This window comes from Diadema setosum, chromosome 3 (genome assembly GCF_964275005.1).
Source record: "Diadema setosum chromosome 3, eeDiaSeto1, whole genome shotgun sequence".
NCBI classification, from domain to species: Eukaryota; Metazoa; Echinodermata; class Echinoidea; order Diadematoida; family Diadematidae; genus Diadema; species Diadema setosum.
Genome location: NC_092687.1, coordinates 9,713,932 through 9,738,662, shown reverse-complemented (window position 1 = coordinate 9,738,662; position 24,731 = coordinate 9,713,932). Strand labels below are relative to the sequence as shown.

Sequence of the window (24,731 nt, the reverse complement as noted above, 5' to 3'; positions counted from 1 at the left end):
CATAAAGTCATTTTAGCCAAAGTTCAATGAGGTTCTATTTTCTGCCGAAATTTGAATCAACAATCCACACCTCAAGTAAAAAAGCTTGGGTCAGGTGAAATGAAAATGATAAAGAGTCGGGTTTTTTGTTTGTTTGTCTGTTTGTTTGTTTGTTTGTTTGTTTTTTACCTCCGCCAAGGGAGGAGGTTATGTTTTCGTTACCGTTGGTTTGTTGGGATTACTGTCTACCCGTATTCGGAATGGATACACTGATCTTATTATCAGTACTGATGAGCACTACTTCAAATGATGAACGCAGACAGAAAAATAAAAGGCACTCCCAAAGTTTGAGAAAATATGGAGACAGAGGAAGTAATATTAGCTTGCTTATGGTGCAAGTCAGTTTTTAAAGAGAGGTCTTAATGCATGTCCGTACGTGAATTTTCTTACCGCGACTACATTGTCCAAGCCAGTATTCTCAGAAAGAGATCCAAAAGCCGTGTACCTGCGTGTTACATCTGTACCGCATTTATCACGTGCACACTAAAATGCAAGCTCTCGATATCAACGTTTCTACCCAGTGCACTTATATTAAAAGTGCTAAATGCGATGGCAATAACTTAATCAAAAGAGCCTTGTATAGTACACTCATTTGAATGCTTTCCTTATTAGAATTGGACCTCAGGGAAAAAAAAAGAAGAAGAAGCTGTATCCACATTGTCTCAGGTGTTTGTGATTGTTATTGAATTCGCCGCTCTACCACTCGTATAGGCCTACTAGTAGTTGAGGTAAGGATAACGGTTCCTTTGAAGACGAAAACAAAAGGAACAATTAACTGGAATACAAACAGGAGAACCATGAATAGGTGGTAAACGAAATATCGCGAACACGAACTTCTAGTCTAGTCGGGTATTTTCCCAAAACTCCTGCACGACTGTGTCCACCATTGCTTCCAGTCCTTCTGTGGCGTAGGCGAGTAGGTCCCGTTGGCCAGTGCTTTTTCGTCCGCTACCAGCCTATCCCCCACCTGACACATGATGTTCGGTCCCGTCCCGTATGGTTTCAGGGATCCCTTCTTTTTCCATGCAAAATACGAATTGTACAGCACGTCGTCCCCGTCGACACGGCGGATGTATGCTGCAAGTTCTCTAACCGTCGCGAAGTCCTGAATGTGAATGAATGAGTTCGGGGGAGCGACTTTCTCGTAGTCAGAGCGCGGCGGGCCATGGACTATTGGCACGAGACCGCGAACCAGCGACTGGATCCAGAACTTTTCCGTAATGTAATCCGTGCACTCGCTGTTTTCCAGCGCCAAGAAAAACTTGTACTGGGCTAGCTTGCGATCGCACTCCTTGGAACCCCTTTGGCATGTGAGATTCCCGCACCGGCCGTACATATCGACAGGGATGTACCTATACGATAAGGGTAAATCAATGTTATAAGTTTCAGTCAGAAGAACGCATTATTAATATCAGGAGGGGGGGGGGGAGGGATGGGAGCTTACTTCCCCCGACCCAAGAAAAAAAAAAAGAAAAAAAAATGGAAATGTCGCTATGGTCAAGTGATAGTGACTGGTATGCCTCCGCCATAATGCATGGTTCTCCAATAGTCTATAGTTCGTCTTGACAATGTGTGATGCCAGTTTCACTTAATTAGGACAAAAATTAAAATGACATGTGTGTCACAAATGTGGTGATTGTTCACTTTTATTGAAGTAGGTTTAATTGGGTCAATGGCTATATTGTTTAAGAGAACAGGTATTAGGGGATTTGACGACTGTTACTTGACCTTTAACCTTTTAAATGCGTTGATTAATTTCCAAAGTATTGAGAAAAGGTGTAATTTCAGCGTTAAATATATTGTAGTACAATTTTAGCATTTTAACCTGGCATTGACCCTTGCCCTTTGACCCCAGGACCCTAAAATTACCCAGGGAATCACTGACAGGTAGTACATATATGTATAGATATGTATGAAGTTTCATGAACATACCTCGAGCCACTTCCGAGATATGGAGGAAATAGGGAAATGTAGCCTTTCACTTGACCTTTAAGGGGATCGTATAGTGTTGGTTGAGACCTAATTTCAGGTTTCTAACATTTCTGGGTGTAATAATGAGAAACCTCTTATGAAATATGAAAGAGCATGTAATTCCATGAGAAATACAACGTTTATTTGACGAAAATTGGTTTTGAAATGGCTGAGGTATCCAAAACAGTGCGATTCTGATAAGTGTGGGACCCACACTTTATTACGATAAACTTTGAATTCCTCTTAAAATGGTATGCTTTGCACTATTTTATAAGTGTTTTCTTGGTATCTCGCAAAAAGTTAAGAGCCCAATTCTCATCTCCACTAATACTGTACCGTCCCTTCAACCTTCAACCACAGATCTTTCCAGGGAATTCTTATTTCATAACACATGTATACACTGGGTTTCAAGAAAAATCCTCTAGGCACTGCATAGATATGAGGGTAATAGTGAAATTCTAAGGAGTTGACTTTGACCTTTTGACCCCGTGAACCCACCATTCCCAAGAGCTTCATTTTCAGGTAGTACATGAGGATACCCTGGACCATTTCCGAGATATGGAGAAAAAAGTGAAATTTTAGCACTTTCCCATGACCGCTGACCTTTGACCTCACGGCCCGAAACTTTCTCTCAGAATGTAGTACATGCAGGCATATACACTAAGTACATAGATGAGGGGGAGATAGCGAAATTTTGAGCATTTGTCCTTGACCTTTGACCTTGGGCATGTGCACCCAAAAGTTGATAGGCACAACTTCGTCCACTCATGCTTACACCTACCAAGTCTCATTAGGATACCTCAAACGGTTCCTAAGTTACGCTGTCCATAAAATTAATTACGGACGGATGGAAGGACAGACAACCCGAAAAACATAACGCCTCCGGCGACACTTCGTGGCTGAGGCATAAAAAAAAACGACAACAACAACGTTAATATTGACATTAATATAACAAACTAACTAAAATGCATAGTAAAGCAGTTAAGTCCTCAAAATCATGAGAATTATGCAAAATTTGACTAAAGCATGAAACTTTCACCAGTGTTAATACATACCATAAGATTCATCTTAAGATCGGGAGGTAAGTCTGATTTGACCTCTGATGACCTCCAGAGGGCAATGAACTTTGAATATCAGAATATTGATGTTTGGAGGCATTTGTGAATGATAGGCCTAGATCTTGGTTACGCTGCACGAAATATGCATTTGTACTACAAATTTTTCGTTTCCACAGGGCATCAACAGGTCTCTACCTTTGACCTCTGATGACCTTTAGAGGTCAATGACCTCAAAATACCACAATATTGATCTGTGATGTTATTAATTAATGATAAACATGGTCAAGATGTGCAAAACAAGCATATCTGTTTTACAATGAAATTGTCTTCATATTCCAAAGAGCAAAGACAGGTTTCTACCTCTGACCTCTGGTGACCTTTAGAGGATGTACAAAACAAACATATCTGTTTTACAATTGTAGCCCAGATGGCTACTAGCACATAAAATAAAGAATAGAATAGAATAGAATAGGATAGAGAGCAAAAGAAAATAGAACACTGCATTCGTTTTCCTAGTCACCCTGTGACGTCAATTATGCTCAGTATTTTCCCCTTCTTGGAGTTTTATGAAACCGTTTATCTTCCTTCCAGCTACTTTTTTTTTTTTTGTCGAAACCCCCTCTCCCCTGAAAAGTCTATGGTCATAGGAATTTATAAGTTAGACACTGGCTACTTTCCCCGCTAGTGGTCAGTTCCAATGGCTCTCCATCTCTAAAGTCCCGCACCAAATTACGGGGAATGACATGATGGCGTGTTTTTACCATAAATGATCTTCTGAGCTGGAAGGTCGCCCTCCTGCCAGAATTTATCCCTCTAAAGGGCTTTTTACACTTGCAAATTTTTGCTTGGTCCCGTACCGACGGTGGGGCTAAGGGGAGGGGGAGGGGGGAGGGGGGGTCTTAGCCCCATCAATAAGGAATTCATTTCTAGTGAACACCACACCCCAATATAAGATTGAGCCAATTCAATTCAATTTCAAATCAAACTTTATTTCATTTTTCGAAAAGAACATAAATATTTCACTTTCTTTGGTAACAGAGAATAAGGTTACATATAATCAAAACAGAGTAAATTGAGAAAACATAATTGTGGAACCTTGGGGTAACAAATAATGTTGTAATGAAAATTGACTGAAGTGATATAGACGATATAACATTACACAAAATATCGAAAAATGGAGGGACCCACTAAAAAGGCAATGCTTGTAGAATGTGGGCCCCTCAGGTACAGAATGTCAATAGAAAATGAACTGATGCAAAAAGGGGAAAATTGGGAATAAAGTCAGATAAAAAAAAGTCTGGAAGCCCAATAAGAAGACAGAGTAACAGACAGACACACATACACAGGCGAATGGACATTAAACGAGACTGGGACGATAAGACTTATAAAGGGGGACTTAAATACAAGACAGAACGAGACAAGACTGTCATAATAGGAAGACAATACAAGGGACAGAAAGGCAAAACAGATCCAGCGATCCTCGACAGAACTATATCGAAAAAATAATGGGATGCGTGGAAAGGATACGGAAATATGGAAAAATAGAGAGAAATAGATGCGGAAGTAATACAAGTAGATTCGAATTTACTCTGTAAGTGTCTCAGAACAACAGGGACGAGAAAATATGTGACAGAATGTCATAGGTAATCAAAATTCTTCGAAAAGAAATTAAAATGAAAAATTAAAATTAAAATACATATACATATATATACATATATAAGAGAGAAATCGTTCAAGAGGAATGACTGTAATTTACGTTTGAAGACATTTCAAGAGATGTAGTCTGATTTGTTAAGGGGCAAATAATTCTACTGTTTGCAGTCTTGTAAACATACTTGTATCTTTAGCGAAAACTGTTCGAGTACGTGGACGGTGATATGTAGGCCCCTTTAATCAAATTATGTATGAACCAAATGGTTTCTTTTGAACATGTATTGTGTTGAAATGTTCTTGGCAAAATTCCAGGGAAAATGTGTACATGAAAATTCCGATGTTCAAATTTAAGCATGTGATGGGAAATGTAAACAGTATGTGCGAATGCTTCTATGTTTCCTGCTAAACTTAAAAAAGAAAAGTCTCGCTCTACCATGTCTACACCACAACGCCCACGGATATCTAAGCTGGAGGTGGGTTAGAATGTCTTGTTTAGAGCACCAACCTAAGTACAGATTAATTGGCACGCTATCTTTTGAAGAGAAATAATACTTTGTTTCACATTGTTATTGGGGAAATGAAATGAAAAGAAAAGAAAAGAAAAGAAAAGAGAAGTCTGGCTTCATGAGAGATGTTTAGGTCCCGCTCTACACCACAACGCCTACGGATGTCTAGGCTGGAGATGGGTTGGAATGTCTTATAGAGCACCAACAGTAATTGTAGATTAATTGGCACGCTATCTTTTGAAGAGAAACAATACTTTGTTTCTCACACGATGATAGCAGAAAGACAATTGATAATCATCCTCTCGTGTTTAATCAAGCAGAAGTTTTTCAAAACATTTCAAGAGGCATCTTGGTGAGTTAAAGTTTGTTAAACATGTCATTATAATGTGAAAAACAAATTGAAAGCCACCTGCAATACGGCATTGCAATTTCCGACATCACAACAACTTCACGTGAAATAATCAACACGTTCCATATTATACTCGTGATAGAGGGGGAAAATAATAAACATCAACATTGCAAGATTGATGAAGACAACAGACGGGAACTGATTCCACGTAAAATACATAAACATGTACATATATGTATTTTGATTTCTCCATGCATTTTCCCATATCACTACACACAATCATTGCACACGTATACTTGATATGGTGTTCAGCTCACGGTGTGCAGACTGAGCACGATCCGATAATTCAGAACCTTTGCCTGAGAAAGGATGGTAGCCTATCCCGCGACTCTTGAGTTGTTTGACTTGTGACGTACACCTGAAGAGGTGGGCCTGTTGTTTTCTGGCTAGCATCTTTCACCCTTTCATCCAGTTCAAGGGACTTTGCCATATGCCTGTTCACATATTATTAAGCATCAACCCAAAATATGGTATTCCTCTCCCCACTTTCCATGTTTAAGCGTACAAATTGTGTCAAGTGCAAATTTGATAATGTTTCACATAATTTCATGCAAGATGGGCTTCATAACTAACCCAAACATAAATATTATACAGTATGTCCCCCCCCCCCCCAAAAAAAAAAAAAAACAATCAGATTTTCGCATTGATAACACCCAATATAATTAAATTGTCTAAATGCTACTCCAGGGTCTTAAAAGCTCTATTTTACAGTAAACCCCATTCGATTTGATTAAGCGATCACAGAGAAAGGTGAATTGTTTTAAAGGATGTCATGAGTTTGATTCTTCCAAGTTTAGCACTTCGATGATCTTGTGTGTGAATACAATTGACAGAACTTGGAGGGAAGAGATTCCTGACATCCTCTACAAAATTCATCATTTCTCTTTGACCACTGAAGCAAATCGAATGGGGTTTCCTGCAAGATGTGAGCAATGAGTTACAGTTTCATACCCTGAATTTGTATTTAGATTGATTTTATATTTTTAAAGATATCATTGCGGAGGGTCCCGCTGTAATTTTTTTTTTTTTTTTTTTTGGGGGGGGGGGGGGCGGGGGACATACGGTATTTGAGTTCACTGCCATCACTGAAGACACGTAAGCTTCATTTCTGAAGACTGAGACCTTTTACTATGAACCAATGTTCTGTGGAATATGCATACATGCTTTCATTATAAAGTCAAGGCGTGATTTGTAAATAAGTAAACTTTTAGGATTAAACCAATGAAGCCAAACATCAATAATTGTAATCCTACACAAAGTTTGATATTCTAAAAGTCTGACCTCACATTGTCCTTAGATTCTAAGTTGGATATACACAGGGTAATGACAAATGTTCTGTGGAATGAGTAGCATAAATGCTAATAGCATAATGCGTGATTGCACACCAGGTATACAGTTAATATTCCGATATTTTGAGGTCATTGACCTGTCATAGTCCTCGGAGGTCGAAGGCACAGACATGAAATAATTTCCCTTGATCTGAGGAGTAGGAAAGCGATTTAGTTTTAACATAAATGAATTTCGTTTTAAAGACATCGTTATCATGTTTATCATCAACCAATTGCACCAAATACCAAAACTCTGATGATTTGAGGTCATTGACCTCTGGAGGTCATCAGAGGTCAAAGGTAGAAACCTGTGAAGGATCGATGGAACATCGAGGCAATTCCACTGTGAAACAAACATGGTTTTAGTACATCATTGCCGTGTTTATCATTAATCTATGACAAAATATCAATATTCTGATATTTTGAGGTCATTGACCTCTGGAGGTCATCAGAGGTCAAAGGTAGAAACCTGTCAGGGTTCTATGGAACATGAAGACAATTCCACTGTAACAAAAAGTGAGTTTTTCATCAATGACGCAAAATATGTATTTTTATCAAATTTTGAGGTCATTGACCTTTGGAGGTCATCAGCGGTCAATTCAGACTTACCTCCCAATCTTAAAATGAATCTATTAACATGTACTAACACTGGTGAAAGTTTCATGCTGTAGTCAAATGTTGCACAATTTTTCGGCTTATCTGCTCTACTAGCAGTCTTTCCACTAAACTTTCTTTTAGCCAAACTTTGGTGCTAAATCTTCCCATCATCACATTGGTGACTCTGACATTCCTCGAATAACTTATTACTAATACACTCAGTAAAAAAAAAAAAAAAAAAAAAAAAAAAAAAAAAAAACCAGAAAAAAAACCAGAAAAAAAACCCAGAAAGGAAACACTTTTTCCAGCACATATTTCTCATAGAAGACTTTAATCAAAATCATTGTGTCATATACCATATTAAAGATTATTTAATTGGTTATCAACCTGGTAGGTTAAATACAAAGGAAAATTTCATGCATGAGTGAACAACAAGGCCAAGACGCCATGCTTATGTTTTTCTCTACTTTTAGTGCGTACGGTTATAACGAGGAACCGGTTATAACAGCACATTGATCGCGTCCATCACCCCACAACCTGGTCGGGGATCTAAGGGTACAATAATACAGACTTCACAATCAGAAAAGTGAAAGCTCGTGTAAATCAGCATGGTTTAACTGTAGGAGTGTAGGGAACGTACTTAGCTAGCTTCTTCACCAGGGCAGTTCGCGGCCAGGATGTTGCGCCGCAGTTGGACGCCATCCACACCACGAGTTTCGTCCGATTCTCGGCCCAGTTTCTCTCGTCTCCCGGACCGAGTTCCGGCTTCCCGTCGACGTACTGTCCGTAGTCGGCTCGGAAGTCGGAGTCGAATCGAAACGACATGACGTAATCGTACGAGTTGTAGTAAAACTCTGGCGGAGGGATGACGCGCTTTTTCGTATGGAGAGGACTTTCCAAGGTGTAGAACACCCACTTTTGCCCAGCCGGGCGGTAGCGATGCATGCTTGCCCAATCCCATTTAGTCCAATGGTAAAGGATGACCGCCTCGCTCTTTTGCATTGTGTCGAATTTCGTGTCTACACTGAGTGTGACGTCACACCTACTTCCGGGACACCTGATATTGTGGACGCCTGGCTTAAAACCAAGTTCGCCCTTACGGTCGCACCAAAGATGCACTCGTCTGTAGCAGGTCGAAGAGTGGGTGGTTTTTGACCCATGTGTGACAATCTGCATGCGTAGACTGGCATTAGCACGACCCCTCGAGCTAGTCAAGATGATCTTTGACTCATTCGCGACAATCCCAAGGTTTCTTTTTGACTCTGCAACATTGTCGTTCCGCTTAATCGTAGCTGGTGCATTCACAACAACGCGTCTCCTCGCGTCGTTACTAGCTGAGTATTCTCTTTTCAGCTCCATCGACAGAGATAAGAACTTTCTGGCCGTATGCTCGTCCACATCACTGAGTAAGGTGATCAACTGATAGAGACTCACGACAAACGTCACTAGGATGAGCGTGCCGATGTTTCTCCGTAATCTCATTCTTGAATTGCTTCCAACGCACACCAGTAGAGAGACCTGAAAGAAAAACAGCTGAAAAAGCAGAAGAGTGAACTGCACATTAAGATCCATGTCATAAGTTGATACATGACACTGTGTTTACACTTTATGTTCGCTTTTGAACTGCTACCCTTAGAATGACGTTTGTGCCAGGGATTGTCAATTATTAATTTACCATGTGCATCAACTCGATCGCATCATTAGACGACTGGCCTATAGCTGAAGTAGTGATTATTATTAACTTCTTTTGAATGGGTTCACTGATCTCTTACGTTGACCTGTTGGTACTTTCAGTTCATGGATTTGTCTGTTCCGTACTTCACATCCCATCAAATAATATTGCCACACGACATTCGAAAATCGAGTTACTAATAAGAAAATGCGGACATTAGCCAAGATGACCCTTGAATTTCAGTTTTTTTGTTTTTTTTTTACTTTCATTGAGGAATAGAAATTGACATTATGATTGAACATACTTTTGAAATAAAAAATATCTCCCGTAATTTGAGCCCCATAAGATGTCTCTAAAGAAAGTGAGGCGGGAGGAGGGGGATTAAGAAGTACATCTTTACATGGGATTCCATGAATAGACCAGTTCGTAATTCCACTTTCCAGATGAGCAGAAAAAGGTCGTTTGTACCAACAGGCATTTTGGTTTGTAAATTCAGTGGGATAAGCATTTGTGATGCGATGATTATTCATGTGATCCTTATCTAAATCATGGACCTACCACACACGGACATACATAGCTCGTTAATTAACTCAAACACCCGTTTCTATCAAAAGCGTCACAATGACATTTTATACACGCTTGCGTGCTTTGATCACATCACGACCGCCGACTGCCAGCCTGGATGAAAACAAAACGGCGCTTTGAGAAATCTGACAACTGTATGCACAGAAGATAATAACTCTATAAAATCAAGAAAATGTAAGTGCAGTTGTAGTGTGAATTTGGAAATCCGTTTTCGCACAATATTTCAAAGAAAACATGGACAGTACGGTAGTACTGTCTCACCATTAAGGTAACGTTAAATGCGTGTCCACAAGTGTCCACTTCCGTAATTACTCATTTTGTGACACAAATTTGACATTTGTTTGCTGCTCCCCATCATTGGTGTTTATTCAAAGGCAGTAGAGTCTGAAAAGGCACCTCAGCCAAATAAGGCCGAAGTTATGAGGGAAACGGTTCTTTTGTCAGTGACAATGCGTGATTACACAATTATTGTCATTGTCCAACATCTGAATGTACTCTCGTAAAGACGCATATAATCAGGAGGCGGCGGTGATGACAGGATCAAAGAAAAAACTCCGTTCATAGTCCATGTGTAGTTTTAGGTCCATGTCCTGCCAGCACATCCACCTGACAGCAAGAATGGTATTTCGCAATTTAAGAGGACATAGGCTGTTAAAAATTGCATTCAACAATGAAATGGATGTCTGCTCCTAACTGTCAACTCATGGAGTATTCTAATCACCTGATCTAAACGCAAATTCATTCCTTGTTTGAACATGAATTCCATAAATTGTTCCGTCGGGCCTTATGCATTACGTCGGTTTGAAAGCGAATGAAGTGCCTAACCAACTGAAAAAAAGAAAGGTCATTTGTACCAATGTGTACATGAGCTAATTACGAACTGGCTTGCCCCCGCACTGCAAAGAGTCTGGTATTAGATACGAATCACCGAGCTGGTGTTAAATTTCCGGTGCTCATATTTGGTGTTAGGTTAACACCTCCGGATGTAATTTCAGAGTTTAACATTTGTTTTTTCAGTAGTTACTTAGCTACTGTTCTTCTTGTTGATTTTGAACTTCAACAAGACGATCGAGAATTTTTAGATGAAGTACTTTATTTTGAAAAAAAAAGTGTGAACACATTTAGACCTACACCACATTAACACCAGCTGGTGTGGTCTCTTAATGAAGCTGTACGGGTGTTATACCATTGACATTAACACCAGCAATATCAATTCAACACCATGCGATGTCATTGTTGAATTAACACCATGCAGCGAAGTGTCAAATCAACACCAAGAAGTGCCAGGTGAACAATTTCATCACCATCACAACATACTTTCTACCCCTGTGGGTATGGTCCTATATTGACACTTGTAGTCTGCGGTTCATCAAGCATCGTTCTTTTGCCTATACATGCACACAAATACGCATTCAATGAAAACTGTGTTAAAGGCAGGGTGAAGCAGAAGGCCCGTAATCACCGATATGGCTTTTAGCTAAGCTGTAATTATTTTTAAATGAAAGAGGTTGAATGCTTGTTTACCTTCCATCTCTCTACCGTTTGCCCTAATCACAACGCCAAATTCATTATTCAAGCATTGCAAGGACGAGGTATGATAAGGTTTTCGTGCAGCTAAAGACCCGGTCACACAGCATTCCACGTCTTAATCACGTACAAAAAGTTACGAAAATCTGGTGGACGTAGTCGTAAGTAGTAATTTTTAGGTCAATTTTTGTTTGACCCTGCTTTTTACGGGGTATGGCCGTTGGCGGCTGTTCCACTGCTGAAGCACTGCCTAAGCACGGCTAACCACGTCCAGCCACGGGTATGTACGCGGAAAAATCCATTTGTCGGTGATAAGCCGCTAAACACACGCTATTTCCCGTGATACCAACGCGTAACACGCGTCAGATGACCATGCTCTGCCCGTGACAGACCTAACTTTCGCGTCATACCGCGTCTCCCCAAGTTTTAATCACTGCCGTGACGCGGATTATCACGTGTGTTTCACGTGTGTTGCACGTCTTTACGACGTGTGCCGCCCGTGGTTGTCCGCGGAATAAAATTTTGAGCAGTTCAAAACTTTTTACCGCGTCCGACGCCGCTCCGATTTTTCCTTGCGTCCTGCCACGTCTATAAATCGACCGTAGCTCGTCTTAAACTCGACATCAACGCGAACAACATCGTCTGCTTCACGGGAGACTACTTTTTTACGGGTTTTGTCCGTGATTAAGCCGTAAAGCGCTGTGTGACCGAGCTTGATTTGATTTGATTTGATTTTATTGTTCCACATTTCAAAACATCAAACATGATAGGATCGATTGAACATAAGATTGAACATAGCGTCGTAAATTACAAAAAATACAAGAGAAGACAATTTAACAAACATGAAATGTGGGGACCTACTAAAAAGCAAAGCTTGTAATGTATAGGTCCCTGTATATATGAAAGTGTTGGTCTTCTTAGACAACCTAGAAACGAAAACTATGAAAGGAAGGAAAGGGACGTAAAAGAAAAGAGAGCAAAAAGAGCAAAAGAAAGGAATAAAATATACGAAAGCATAGCGAAATACAAAGTAGCCACCTGTAACGCGTTTACAAGACTCCTTGTCACCCGAGCAACACAGTTACGTAACTGTAAGAATGCGCAAAAACGCACATGATACATAATGATTCATTAATTCAGGAATAGCCTTGACATAAATGACTCAGTAAAAAACAAAAAACAAAAGGCAAACATGGAATACATATGATAAACAACGAATCTGATAAAGAAGAGGGAGTTCAAATAAAATTGCATGTTGTATTATTAGATATAAGCCTGCACAAGGGATTTTTTTAGTTTACGTTTAAAACAATTCAACGAAACAAAACAACGATTCAGTAATGTCGGAGTCAAGGCTATTCCAGAATGTTGGACCTGTATGTACTATTGTTTTAAGAGCAAATGCAGTTCTCACGGGAGAAAAGTGAAATGAATTTTCCTGTCTTGTAGGGTAGGAATGTATAACTTTATTTTTTACAAACATGGGAGTGAAAGCATAAGGTAATTCGTCTTTAGTTAACTGGTACATAAATATCCCAAGGGAGTAATATCAAAAATCTTTAAGAGGTTATTACTTTTGAACAGAGGGCTTGTCGGTGCTAAATAATTGGTACAATTGATAATCCTTACAGCTCGCTTTTGTATTCTAAAGATAGACTCCAGGCGTATTTTGGAACAATTCCCCCAGGCCAGTATGCTATAATGAAGATACGGCAATAACAAAGTCGAATATAAGGTACGTAATATATATGTGGGGAAAACATGCTTAAGCTTCTGTATAACACCCAAATTTCTTGATAATAACTTGCATAAATGATTTGTTTGTTCCTGCCAAGATAATTTACAATCAATTAAAAGACCAAGAAATTTAACTGAATTTGTCTGTTGTAAGTTTACTCCTGTGATTGAAATTGAGCCAGGTAAACAAGTGATTGTATACTAAACACCATTAAATTAGTTTTGTTTAGATTTAGGGATAATTTATTACTTTGAATCCAATCATTGACGTGATTCAACTCAGAGTTAAGCATATCAAGTAACTCAGTAGGATTTTTGTGCATCAAAAAAAGACTTGAATCGTCCGCAAACAAGAGGAAAGAAAGGAGTGCTGACGACCTGGGCAAATCATTTATGTACACAATAAAAAGAAGTGGTCCCAAAAGGGAGCCTTGTGGGACACCACACGTTATATTTGCTGTGCTTGAATCAGAATCATTAATGTGTACAAATTGTGATCGATTTGTGAGGTAATCTCTGAACCACTCCAAGGCACTGCCACGAATCCCGTAATGAGACAGAATCCCGTAATGAGACAGCTTTAATATGGATGTCGCTGCTTTTTTTTTTTTAATACGACAACTAAAGGCATAGACAATTCTGTACCTAAGGAAAAAAGTGTACGTGGAAACAGTATCATAGGCCTACTCACTGAACCTGAATTGGAAACAAATTTGACAGAATGAAAGTAGCAGAAATATGAAGGTTTTCCGCCCAATTTAATCAGATTTACATTTGATTTAACGATGCGATCATTCAGGTTCAGGCGAATTTGAATAATCATCGAGATCAACATTCAAAAGGTTAACTCGTTCATTCAATTTGATTCCCATTAGCATTCTTTTTCATGTTTTCTGACTTGAACGAGAAAGTAAAAAAGCGCGTTCAAGTTAAAATTGCATGGAAAACGCATTCAACCACTCGTCAGCACCGACAGGATGAACGTTAAGGAATTCAACTTAGCGAGAAGACAAACATCTCGGCATTTTGATAGTCTTTTTCGACACTGCTTATGTGTTTTGTAGCTACTCATTGGTTTGAACAAAAAAAAAAAACAACTTGATGTACTGTGAAATGGAACCTTTAACTTATTTAAAACTCTCCCATTCCTCGACAATTTTAATCGTCATTTGAAACAACTGTCATGCATGCGCATTATTATGCATGAGGAGACATAAAGAGATCTTAGACGCCAGATTTAAATGCCCCTTTTTGATTGCGCAAATAGCCCTTAAGTCATCAAGTGAAGTATACTCCGTGAAAATATGTCATGGGCACTGAGACTTAGTAATTTTGAGTTAATAAGTTGCACAGTTTTGAATTGATCTTGGTATACTTTAATTAACTTTTTTTTTTAATTCTTCCATGTATTTTGCCAAGTGGCCTGTCTCTGACAACTCCTGTGCCCCACAGACAGACAAACAAATAAGCTGTACATGTTAACTTTCAATGTAAATTCTAATGCCGAGATGATGCGATTGCTGGTGAGATTAAAATCTGCTGAAAATTTGGAAATGATTAAAGTGTGTCCCCCGAACAATCGTGTCATTGTCTGTGTTATCGTGTCCTAATCGTCGCCACCCAAAAGATGATGAATACGCACGGACAAAGAAAGACGTTTATAATCAGTATTCGAGAGTAGCTACACTGTATATCTATATTTGCAATAGGCGCGGTCAGATTGGCAAAAGATTGAGAAGTTTAAGATTGTGACATATATTGTTGCGAATTTTTGAACATGGTGATCTTAAACTTCTGGATCTTTTACTCGTGTGACCGCGCCTAATGAGGACGTGGAAGAACCAAAAATGGTGGAAAATTAAGATAAATGCAGGGATTTGGGTGTCATATTACACGTCACTTATATGTTCTTATTTGTGCAATTTTGTTTTAAATTGACTGCTGTGTTAAACACTTTTTTTTTTCTGAAATCAAATGGAATATAAACTTTGTATGAAATGTGGAATATGGAACATGAATAAAAAAAAAAAAAAATGCTTCCTGAATTTGTCTGTGTGAGCGTGCTACATAATGCGTGTTTGTGTATCATTGGGTCCATGGACTATCCCGAGTTTGAGATTCTCATATTAACATGAACGAAAAAAAAATAGAAATGTCGCTATGGTGACTGGTATGCCTCCGCCTTAATGTATGGTTCTCCTAATAGGTCTATAGTACAATGTCTTGAAAATGTGTGATGAGTTTCACATAACTGGCAAAATATCAAAATGACAGGTTTGTCACAAATGTGTTGAATGTTCACTTTCCTTGAACTAGTTTTAATTGGATGGATGGCTATCCTGCCTAAGAGCGCAGGTATTAGAGGATTTGAGGATTTCTACTTCACTTTTGACCCTTTTATTTATGTCTATATATTAATTAAACTTTCAAGGTACGGAGAAAAATTAATACGGAGAAAAAAGTAATTTCACTATCAAAGTTTTTTCTTTTTTGCATTCTAACTTGACCTTTGACCCAGGTCCTTTGACCCTATGACCCTAAAATTCCCAAGAGAATCGCTGTCAGTTAGAACATGCATGCAGAACTGTAGATATGTACTAAGTTTCGTGATGACACCTTGAGTCACCTTCGAGATAAGGACCAAGAAATGCGAAATTTAGCACTTTCACTTGACCTTTGGGCAAGAAACTTCCAAGAAAATCTCTATTGGGTTATACATGTATATATCAAGTTTCAAGAAAAACTGGACAGGTATTGTATTTGAATATGAGGGAAAAAGTGAAATTATGAGGAGTTGACCTTGACCTTTGACCCTTGACCTTTGACCAATGACCCCACATTCCCTAGATAATCACCGCTTGTCAGTACATGCATAAAGTTCAATGAAGACAGCTTGACCCATTGCCAAGATATGGACAAAAAAGTGAAATTTTAACATTTTCACTTGACCTCAGACCTTTGACCTTTGACCTCATGACTCGAAACTCTCTCTGGAGAATCTTCATTTGGTATTACATGCATACACCAAGTTTCAAGAAAAAACCTCCAGGCATTGCATAGATATGGTGGAAATAGTGAAATTTTGAGCATTTGACCTTGACCTTTTGACCTTGAGCATGTGCCCCAAAAAGTTGATAGGCACAACTTCGTCCACTCATTCATATACATACCAAGTCTTATTAGGATACATTAAACGGTTTTTTAGTTACGCTGTCCACAAAATTCATTACGGACGGACGGAAGGACGGACAACCCGAAAACATCCACATTTGAGCGACAGGCCTACTCGCTTCTTTATCACACTTGTCTTCAGTGTAGCACGACTTTTCTTTATCTTTTTTCTCCCCCACTAATAAACACGTTTAACAGATAGTTAAAGATTAGAGCACACTGTCTGCATTTCATGTAACGATGCTTTCACTGCTGGAATTTCTACGTAGGGCCTACAAAACTTTCACACGCGAATGGATTACAAACATTTCATTTATTTATTTATTTTTAAACGCAATGCGTGGTGAAAGACGCCATTCGGTTCATATAAACAGAGTGATTGTATGACCTTCCACGCCTGGGAACAATTATCGCTAAAAACACAGTTATATTTACATGACTCAAAGGTTAGAGTGATTTGACCCTTGAAACAAGTACGGAAATTGAAGACATGTTGTCCCACCATTACATCGTTTATGAGGACAAGTAAATTTAAATACTGGTCTTCCTCTTCGAATTATAGGTCAACATAATTGCTCCATTGAATGATGTCTGAATGAATTATCTAGCAGTCACATCTCATTTTAAAAGGAATCTTTAAGCAGTACGAATCGTATAATAATGATAATAATAATGTCTTATTTACCCAGGGTAGCCTCTTCAGTGTTGCTACTGCTCTACCAGAGCTAGGCCCTGCCTTCATTATACCGACTAGCGTTGCCAGGTAGGCCTACCCATTTGTACACATGGGTCGAGAGGGACATCGTGGGTGAAAACATCACTGTCCAAGTATGTAAGCACTGGCCGAGATTCGAACTCGGGAGTCGGGAGTCTTATCCACTATGCCACAGCGCCCAAACAATGTTCTTCTCGAATTTCATATTTTATCGTTTATTCTCTGCATTGAAAGTTTCGAAAGTTCCCCCCCCCCCCCGCCACACAAACACACACACACACACACACACCTTGGTCACATTTCCCGCTGGGATTCTGCCACTTTCTCAAATCAAATGTTGGCATGACATGTGTGCGAGTGTGTGTGTGCGTGTATGTGTGTGTGTGTGTGTGTGTGCTTGAGAGAAAGAGAGAGAGAGAAAAAGAGAGAAAAAACAAAAACAAAAGTTGTATGAGAAACTGTGGGTATGTTTGAAATATTAAAGACGCTATAAAGAAAACTTTAATGCCAGATTTACCCGCATGGGCCTATAATTATTAATGAAAGAAAATACCGCATCATGCGAATTAAGAAGAAGAAGTAAAAGGGGGGGGGGGATGCTTTCGACTTATGGTGAGTAAACAAGTTGAATTACTTTGAATTTACACTAATAATCTACGCTAGTTTTATTTTACTAGTTTTTTTTTTGTCTTCACGGATTAAATGTAAGCTTATAGGCCCTATATAACTATGCTGAAAGCACACAACAAAATAATAATGACAGGAACAGAAATACAACGGTAGTAATAATCATGATAACAATGACAATAATGATAAAATAAGAAAAATTACTACTTATTTTACTTTCCGGGGCTGACATGGAGGCCAAAAGCGTATGTGTGTGTGTGTGTGTGCGTGTGTGTTTGTGTTAGAGGAGGTGCAGCCATTAAGTTCCGCGCCCTCTTACACTAAATACTTGGATTATGGTTATACACATTGGAAAATGCTGTCATTGACTTTTCAATAGTCCTTTGGGCAGGCTTTTAAAATCATCAGGAACATAAGTGGTATATTAGCGCCTCTGCGTAATCATTTGGATACCTTGCAGAGTATGCCCTATTTCGCACTTTACTATGTATAATTACATTAACGCAAAATTATAAAACAAGAGCAAGATTGCAAGAAATGCGTATGAAGCGACCTACCTGTATTCACGGGTAAACTGATAACTCCAAACTTTAGAGTGAATATTCCCTTCAAGGAAATTATTTTCAAATAGCATCGGTGATCGAATTTAGGCTTCGGTGTACAGTGGTCCGCAATGTATTGATAATGTACTTCGGGCGCTACAGCCCATCTACACAGTATATGCTGTATTACTGACTGTTAAGTCAAATAGAATAAAATAGAACGAAATCTAAATTGCAAGAAATGTGTAAAAAGCGACCTACCTGTATTCATGAGTAAACTGATAACTCCAAAATTTAGAGTGAATATTCCCTTCCAGGAAATTATTTTCAAATAGCATCGATGATCGAATTTAGGCTCCGGTGCAATAGTCCGCAATGTATAAAGCTAAGTTTGAGCTGCACTGCCCATCCCTACAGAGTATAAATGCTGATACTACTGATTGTTTGGTCCCAAAGAGACGGTAGTCGCATATGGTCGTAAGAGATGCACTTGATGCCTTTTATACTTCTGACACAATTGTACTCACAACACAGCCTGCGGCTTGCCTACAAATGCAGAATGTAAGTACAGACATGATAAAGCTACCTAAAGAGGGCGTTTTCCGCTGTACGTTCTTTAGGACCTATACAAAAATGATCCCTTCGCCGCGTTTTCATAAAATGGTCGCGTGAATTAAACTACGCTATAAGCCTTATTAACCCGTTCCGTACTGAATTCTGAAATTTCCATTATTAAACTTAATACACAGGCTGCCAGGTTCCCGTATGGAACGGGTTAAAGGTCGAGTGAAGTAGATCTGATAAACACTCCAAATTCCTTAGATTAAAATAGATTAAAATAGATTGTAGTCAGGGACTAATCCAAACGTTGGATTGAAGTTTTCAATCTAACAGAGTTAGAATTCAATCTTATTCGATTGAAACCTTCAATCCAATTTTGGATTAGTCCCTGACGTGCACAATCTATTATAATGACTTTCAATCCACGGAATTTAGAGAGGTTTTATAAACTTGAACAATGCTCTTCACACTTCAAATCGTGTTATCTAATGTTATTTTTCTTGTTTTAAACTGTTTTTTTTTTTTAATCTCCTGTGAATTAGTGACTTTATGTATTTGAGAGCGGGGAGAAGTGGGACATTATTTCAAGTTCGCCGATTTTCTTCTTATATCTTTTTATAGAAGGGATGATTACGTTTCCTTTCGGGCTTGCATGAAGGTTCATATGGTAGGTTACATAAAGAGCCATAAACCGGGGGTGGCACTGTTCTCAATTTTCTGCAGTTAATGAAAAGAAAAGAAAAAAAAAATATTTTGGGGGAGAAGATGACCCACCCGTGGGTAAAGTGGGACAACGGCAAGGGAGAAATGGGATGGTGGGGGTAAAGTGGGACATCCTATAGAAATGTCAAAGTTGGAAGAAGAAATGAGTAATGAGTCACGTATATACGATTGCCTTCTGCTAGGTTAGTAAATTAGCCACGTACGAGTGATTGTTTTGGAGGAAAGGCGTATCTGCAGAATTGACCTAGAATGACAGGTAAAGAGAACGGGTGAATGACATCCAAATCTAAATTAAAGGCTGCTGATGTGCGAAGACTCCAGCCTGTGTCTTCACAAGATGAAAGCCAAATAGAATGTAGGCCCTATACAAATAAGACCTTAGGCTTCATCAGAGTTTAACCTGTGCCATCTTCTCACCGAGCTAAGCCTAAATAGCACCAAGGAACGATGTTATAAGCATATAGGGCCTAATGATTGTGATGATAGTTGGATACTTTTCCCCTTTGCATGATATGATATCCATAAATGCTGCTATCAAAACCCTGTGGTACAATAACAAAGTAGTTTGAAAGAGGAATGCGTACCAAACTGCCAAATAACGAATGCGTAGTATATGGTTGACCGATGAAAACAGATAAAGTGCTTTTTTAGATATTACAATGGCATGGAGAATGTGTTTGCTCCAAATTGGAGCGCGAGTATTTGTCCCTCCAACGCATCTCAACGTTACACGGGTGTCACCCATTTTGATAAAGAGGGCGATATCTTTACTCCGTTTCAGGGCAATTACCCCCCGAAGGCAATTTTACCCCCGGCTAAATACTGGTTAGTGATAAGGTTAGTGTAAAGATTAGGGTTAGGGTTAGGATTAGGGTTAGGGTTAGGGTTAGGATTAGGGCCAGGGGAAGGGTCCGGGATAATTGCCATGGGGATAATTGCCCTAGACCCCTTTACTCCCCATTTATGGATGGTATAGTATTGGTGGAGATAAGGATTGGGCTTAAAACTTTTTGCGAGATACCAAAAAAAAAAACAAAACAAAACAAAACAAAACAAACAACAACAAACAAACAAACAAACACTCATGAAATAATACAGAGCATACCATTATAAGAGGAATTCAAAATTAATTACATGAAAGCTGGTTTTGGGAATGGCTGAGACATCCAAAAACAAGGTAAAACAAAGCGATCCTAATAAGAGGTATGTCCCACAATTTATTAGAATTGCTGTGTTTTGGATTTACATTCTCATTCATATTTCATAAGAGGTTTCATATTACCTCACCCAAAAATGTTAGAAACCTGAAGTTGGGTCTCAACCAAAGCTATACGTTCCCTTTAAACACAAAGTTATGGTGCAGTTTCGGTTCGGATAGGACTTCAGGTTTTCATTTGAGTAATTATGATAATTTTTTTTTTTTAAGATAATGAGAAACCTTTTCTGAAATTTGAAAGAGCATAGATAAGAAGAATTCCAAATCTATTTGATGAAAATTCTTTTTGAAAAAGCTGAGATATCAAAAAAAAAAAGTTATCCTAATAAACAGTTGGACTCACCTTTCATTGGGATTGCTTTGTTTTACTTTTTTTTTTTTTGATTTCTCAGCCATTTCAAAACCATTTTTTTTTTTTTCAAATGAACTTTGAATTTCTCATTGTACGCTGTTGAACATTTCACAAAGTGGGTTATAAGTACAAGATATAGGCCTACGGATAGTGAGTCCCACTCCAAGATATCGAGGGTAGGTCCGACTGATGTGCAATGCTTTTGAATCCAATATGTTATTATCAATATAATGTGTAATTTGTATTATAGTTGTTAATAATTTGTATTCATACAAGTTATTCATAATTATTCTTTGAAAAAAAAAAATCTATGATTTGTACAAAGGAGAAAACGTGTTTGTGTATTACGATTGTCATGAAATTGCAGGAATAAAGATCAAATAAATAAGTAGCTTAATTGGTACAGATTCAATACAACTGTGGTATTAGAGTTCTAGTCCAAAACAGCGGTAGGCCTAGGCCTAGATTCTATATAGTTGGGGGACTAGCCCCGGACACCGCGCCGCACGTTGGGGCTGGTCGCAGTTATTGGGGGACAATAAGTCATTTGCGTCCGCGGACACAACTGTCTGTCTTTTCGGAATCTCTCTCTCTCTCTCTCTCTCTCACTCGGAGGAGAACCGCCAAAGAGTATAAAACACGTCCGAACAGACGTATTTCTGTCTAGTTTACAGTTGGTCCTAGCCTAAAAACAAAAATTCTTGCATAGAGCCTAGATATCTATAGTACACAACCTTTATATAGATCTCCACATGTAATCAAAGATGTAGCGTATGTTTAACTACGACTCTTCTAGATCTAGTCTAGCTACATTAGATCTAGACCTAGTATGCCTACATTGCTCTCAAATTGAGAGAAAAATGACTAATGAAATCCAAATAGATTCTAGGCGTCTAGATCTAAAGTTCTAACGTTAGTGGCGATGGATCAGCTGCCACTATTGATATAAATTGTGTTCTGCATGTTCTGGATGTATAGATGGGGATATTAAAAAAGCCAAATAGAAAATAGGGTCTACCTAACAATAAACAGATCTATACACAGCCCAGTCGCTATACAGCCACTGGGCTGTGTAGAATTCTATAGAAAAGCCTATATAGATAGGCAGTTGACATTGAAAGTGTCTAGATCTCCCATCAATAGGTCTAGAAACTACGTCTGAAGCATGGCTATCTAAAACAACCGTTAAAGGCGTTAGACATTTTCGCTATTGCTGCAGCGCTAGGTGGTCTTAGGTTTGACCATCTAGAAAAATAGTGTTAGATCTAGGACCTAGTACTAGACCATCCTAGTACTAGTAGGCACCTAATAGTATTTCATACACAGCTCAGTCGTAAAAACGCGAAAGGGCTCAGTACCTGCGAGGTCCAAAACACAAAGCGAACATGTCGATTGCGTTGAGTTTTGATTCTTGACGTTATTTTTGTCACCTTAGACCATGCCCCAGAGTCATTTAAGGACAATCTTTATGAATTAGACTTCATGTTTTTGTTATCGATATTGACATGGCTCTACACAATTCACAACATAGGCCTACCAAAAACAAAAATTTCATGCAGCGTGTCATTACTCTTAACGGGTAGGCCCCAGGCCTAAACACGTAATATTAAACGTCTAACGTTTACAGCGGGGCGCTCCTTCACAGTTCGCATAGTTGTTGGGGCTGACGGGTGGTCGAAATTACTTTAGGCCCTAAATTGGGGTCTTGACTAACTTATACATGTAACGTTAGACTTCTAGACCTTTATTACACAGTCCAGTCGCTGTAAAAAACGGCGTCTGATCGGGCTAGGTCTTGACTATCTAACGTTAGGTAGTGCAGTGGTTTAGACTCTAATTCTAACGTTACTTACAATCACATGTAGACTCTAGAACATGTCGCAAGGTTACCAAAGAAGGCAGAGGTACATGTAGGTGTAGGGACCGTAGCGTGGTAGATTGTAGGCTCTCTATTATGCCCACGTACGTAGGGCCCATATGGGCCTAGTTTTTGCGTGCGGGAGGTTCTACGTGCCGCTGGGTACTCGGTATGACTGATTGTCTATGATTCTAGAGCGTCTCGACGGAAAAACAACTTTACGTTGTCTTCGACAGGCTGAGTGGCCGTCACGCGGAGTTCCAGCCGATTTGCTACACGTCCGTAACATTAATATAGTAACACGTTGTTTATGGGGTGATCACTACGCATCCGCAGCTAGCCATATACAGCTGCAGTGTACTAGTATCTGTAGCGGCGGCGCGTGCCTCTAGCTAGCTGCAGCAGCTACCGATGAGTACGTGGTTACTGGCGGTAGCATGGGTATGTTGGTGCAACGCTATAAGAAAAAAAAAAAAAAAAAAAAAGTTGTAAACCTGTCCGCAATCAGGGGTCCGTTTCATGAAAGTCTTACGAGAGACTTTCTCTCTCCTAAGTCACACTTAGGAGAGACTTTGCTAAAAACCGTTTCATGAAAAAGCTATCGCATAAAGCTATCACATAAACTCAGACTTAGGAGAGACTTTTTCTACAAACCATTTCATGAACCAAGCTAGCACATAAAGTCTCTCCTAACTTTGCAAAGCTATCACATAAATCTAGGAGTGGTCAGGAGCACTCCTAAGTTTATGTGATAGCTTTTTGAGAGTCATTGTATCAAACTTTTTTCTCATTTTTGGAGTAATTGACCCCAAATTTGGCATGTGTGACCACTGTCAAAGGTACATGTGCAAGACATCTTTTTCGTTAATATCGCGTAATGCTTTGCCATGGCAACGACATATTTTCATAAAAATCATACAAATTATTGTGGATTACACTACTACACTCAGTTTTAAAGCAATGCAGTTGAAATTCAGCATAGAATCAGATCAATGTAATGTGTAGTTGTGCAAGACGCTTTTTTTCCCTGTGTGGATGTGAAGAAATCTGTTGCCATGGCAACAACACTGCCCCCCCAAGGAAAAACGCAGTATCTACATCCAGCTCCATTTCTAAACAACCGAGATATTCACCATTTAATATTTTTGCCAAAGCCCCTGGAAAATATACTCTTTTGAAAAATTCCTTCATTGTGGAATTTTAGTCTATCTAGCTACCAATTTTCCTGGAAAATATCATTTTGTGTTTTTGTTTTGTTTTTCAGTTATTGATGAAAATGTAGATACTTTGGGGAAACCCCACGCAATTGACTGATTTCCCCAAGGAAAAACGCAGTATCTACAATGGAACGAATTTCCCCAAGGAAAAACGCAGTATCTACAGCGGAATGACTAGGATTAATCTTCTGCCATAATTATGTATGCATGTATACATCATTGTTCAAGTATTCTCTGGCCCTGGGGGATGCATCCTCCACCCCCCCCCCCCCATTTATGCCCTGATTACAGAGCAGGCTTCATAAGATTGTTAAATAACAGATCGTTCTTGGAACGTTTGCTTAAAAGTGTATCCCAGACCGATCTTGCTGTAGGCCTAACGTTACGTCGATACGTGTTTAATATGAAGCTTGCCAGGGCTGTAATGTGATGCTACATGGCCTAGCCGCTAACTAGCATCTAGAATACTAGATCTAGATCTGTACAGTCTAGGTTACAGTCTGTCTAGACCAAAATAAATCTAAATCGGATGTCTGGACCTAGATCGACCTAGACTAGGTCTAGTTTTTATATCGTTTATTCTAGGCTGGCTACGTAGCAGGCTACACGAGTCTACCGCCTCAGGCTATACATGCACGATGCTCACAGAAAAAACAAAAATAGCCTA

At 39.1% G+C, this 24,731-nt stretch overlaps 1 protein-coding gene across 1 annotated transcript; it reads right to left on the bottom strand.

The window, feature by feature from the left end:
• Positions 1-880: 880 nt before the first annotated feature.
• LOC140247020 (glycoprotein 3-alpha-L-fucosyltransferase A-like) lies at positions 881-22,886 on the bottom strand. The gene is made up of 3 exons (XM_072326324.1): positions 22,843-22,886; positions 8,202-9,094; positions 881-1,391 (listed from the first exon to the last, which is right to left on the bottom strand). The coding sequence occupies exons 2-3, from the start codon at positions 9,041-9,043 to the stop codon at positions 881-883; spliced, it is 1,353 nt and encodes a 450-aa protein (XP_072182425.1). The 5' UTR covers positions 9,044-9,094; positions 22,843-22,886.
• Between the last annotated feature and the right edge of the window lie 1,845 nt (positions 22,887-24,731).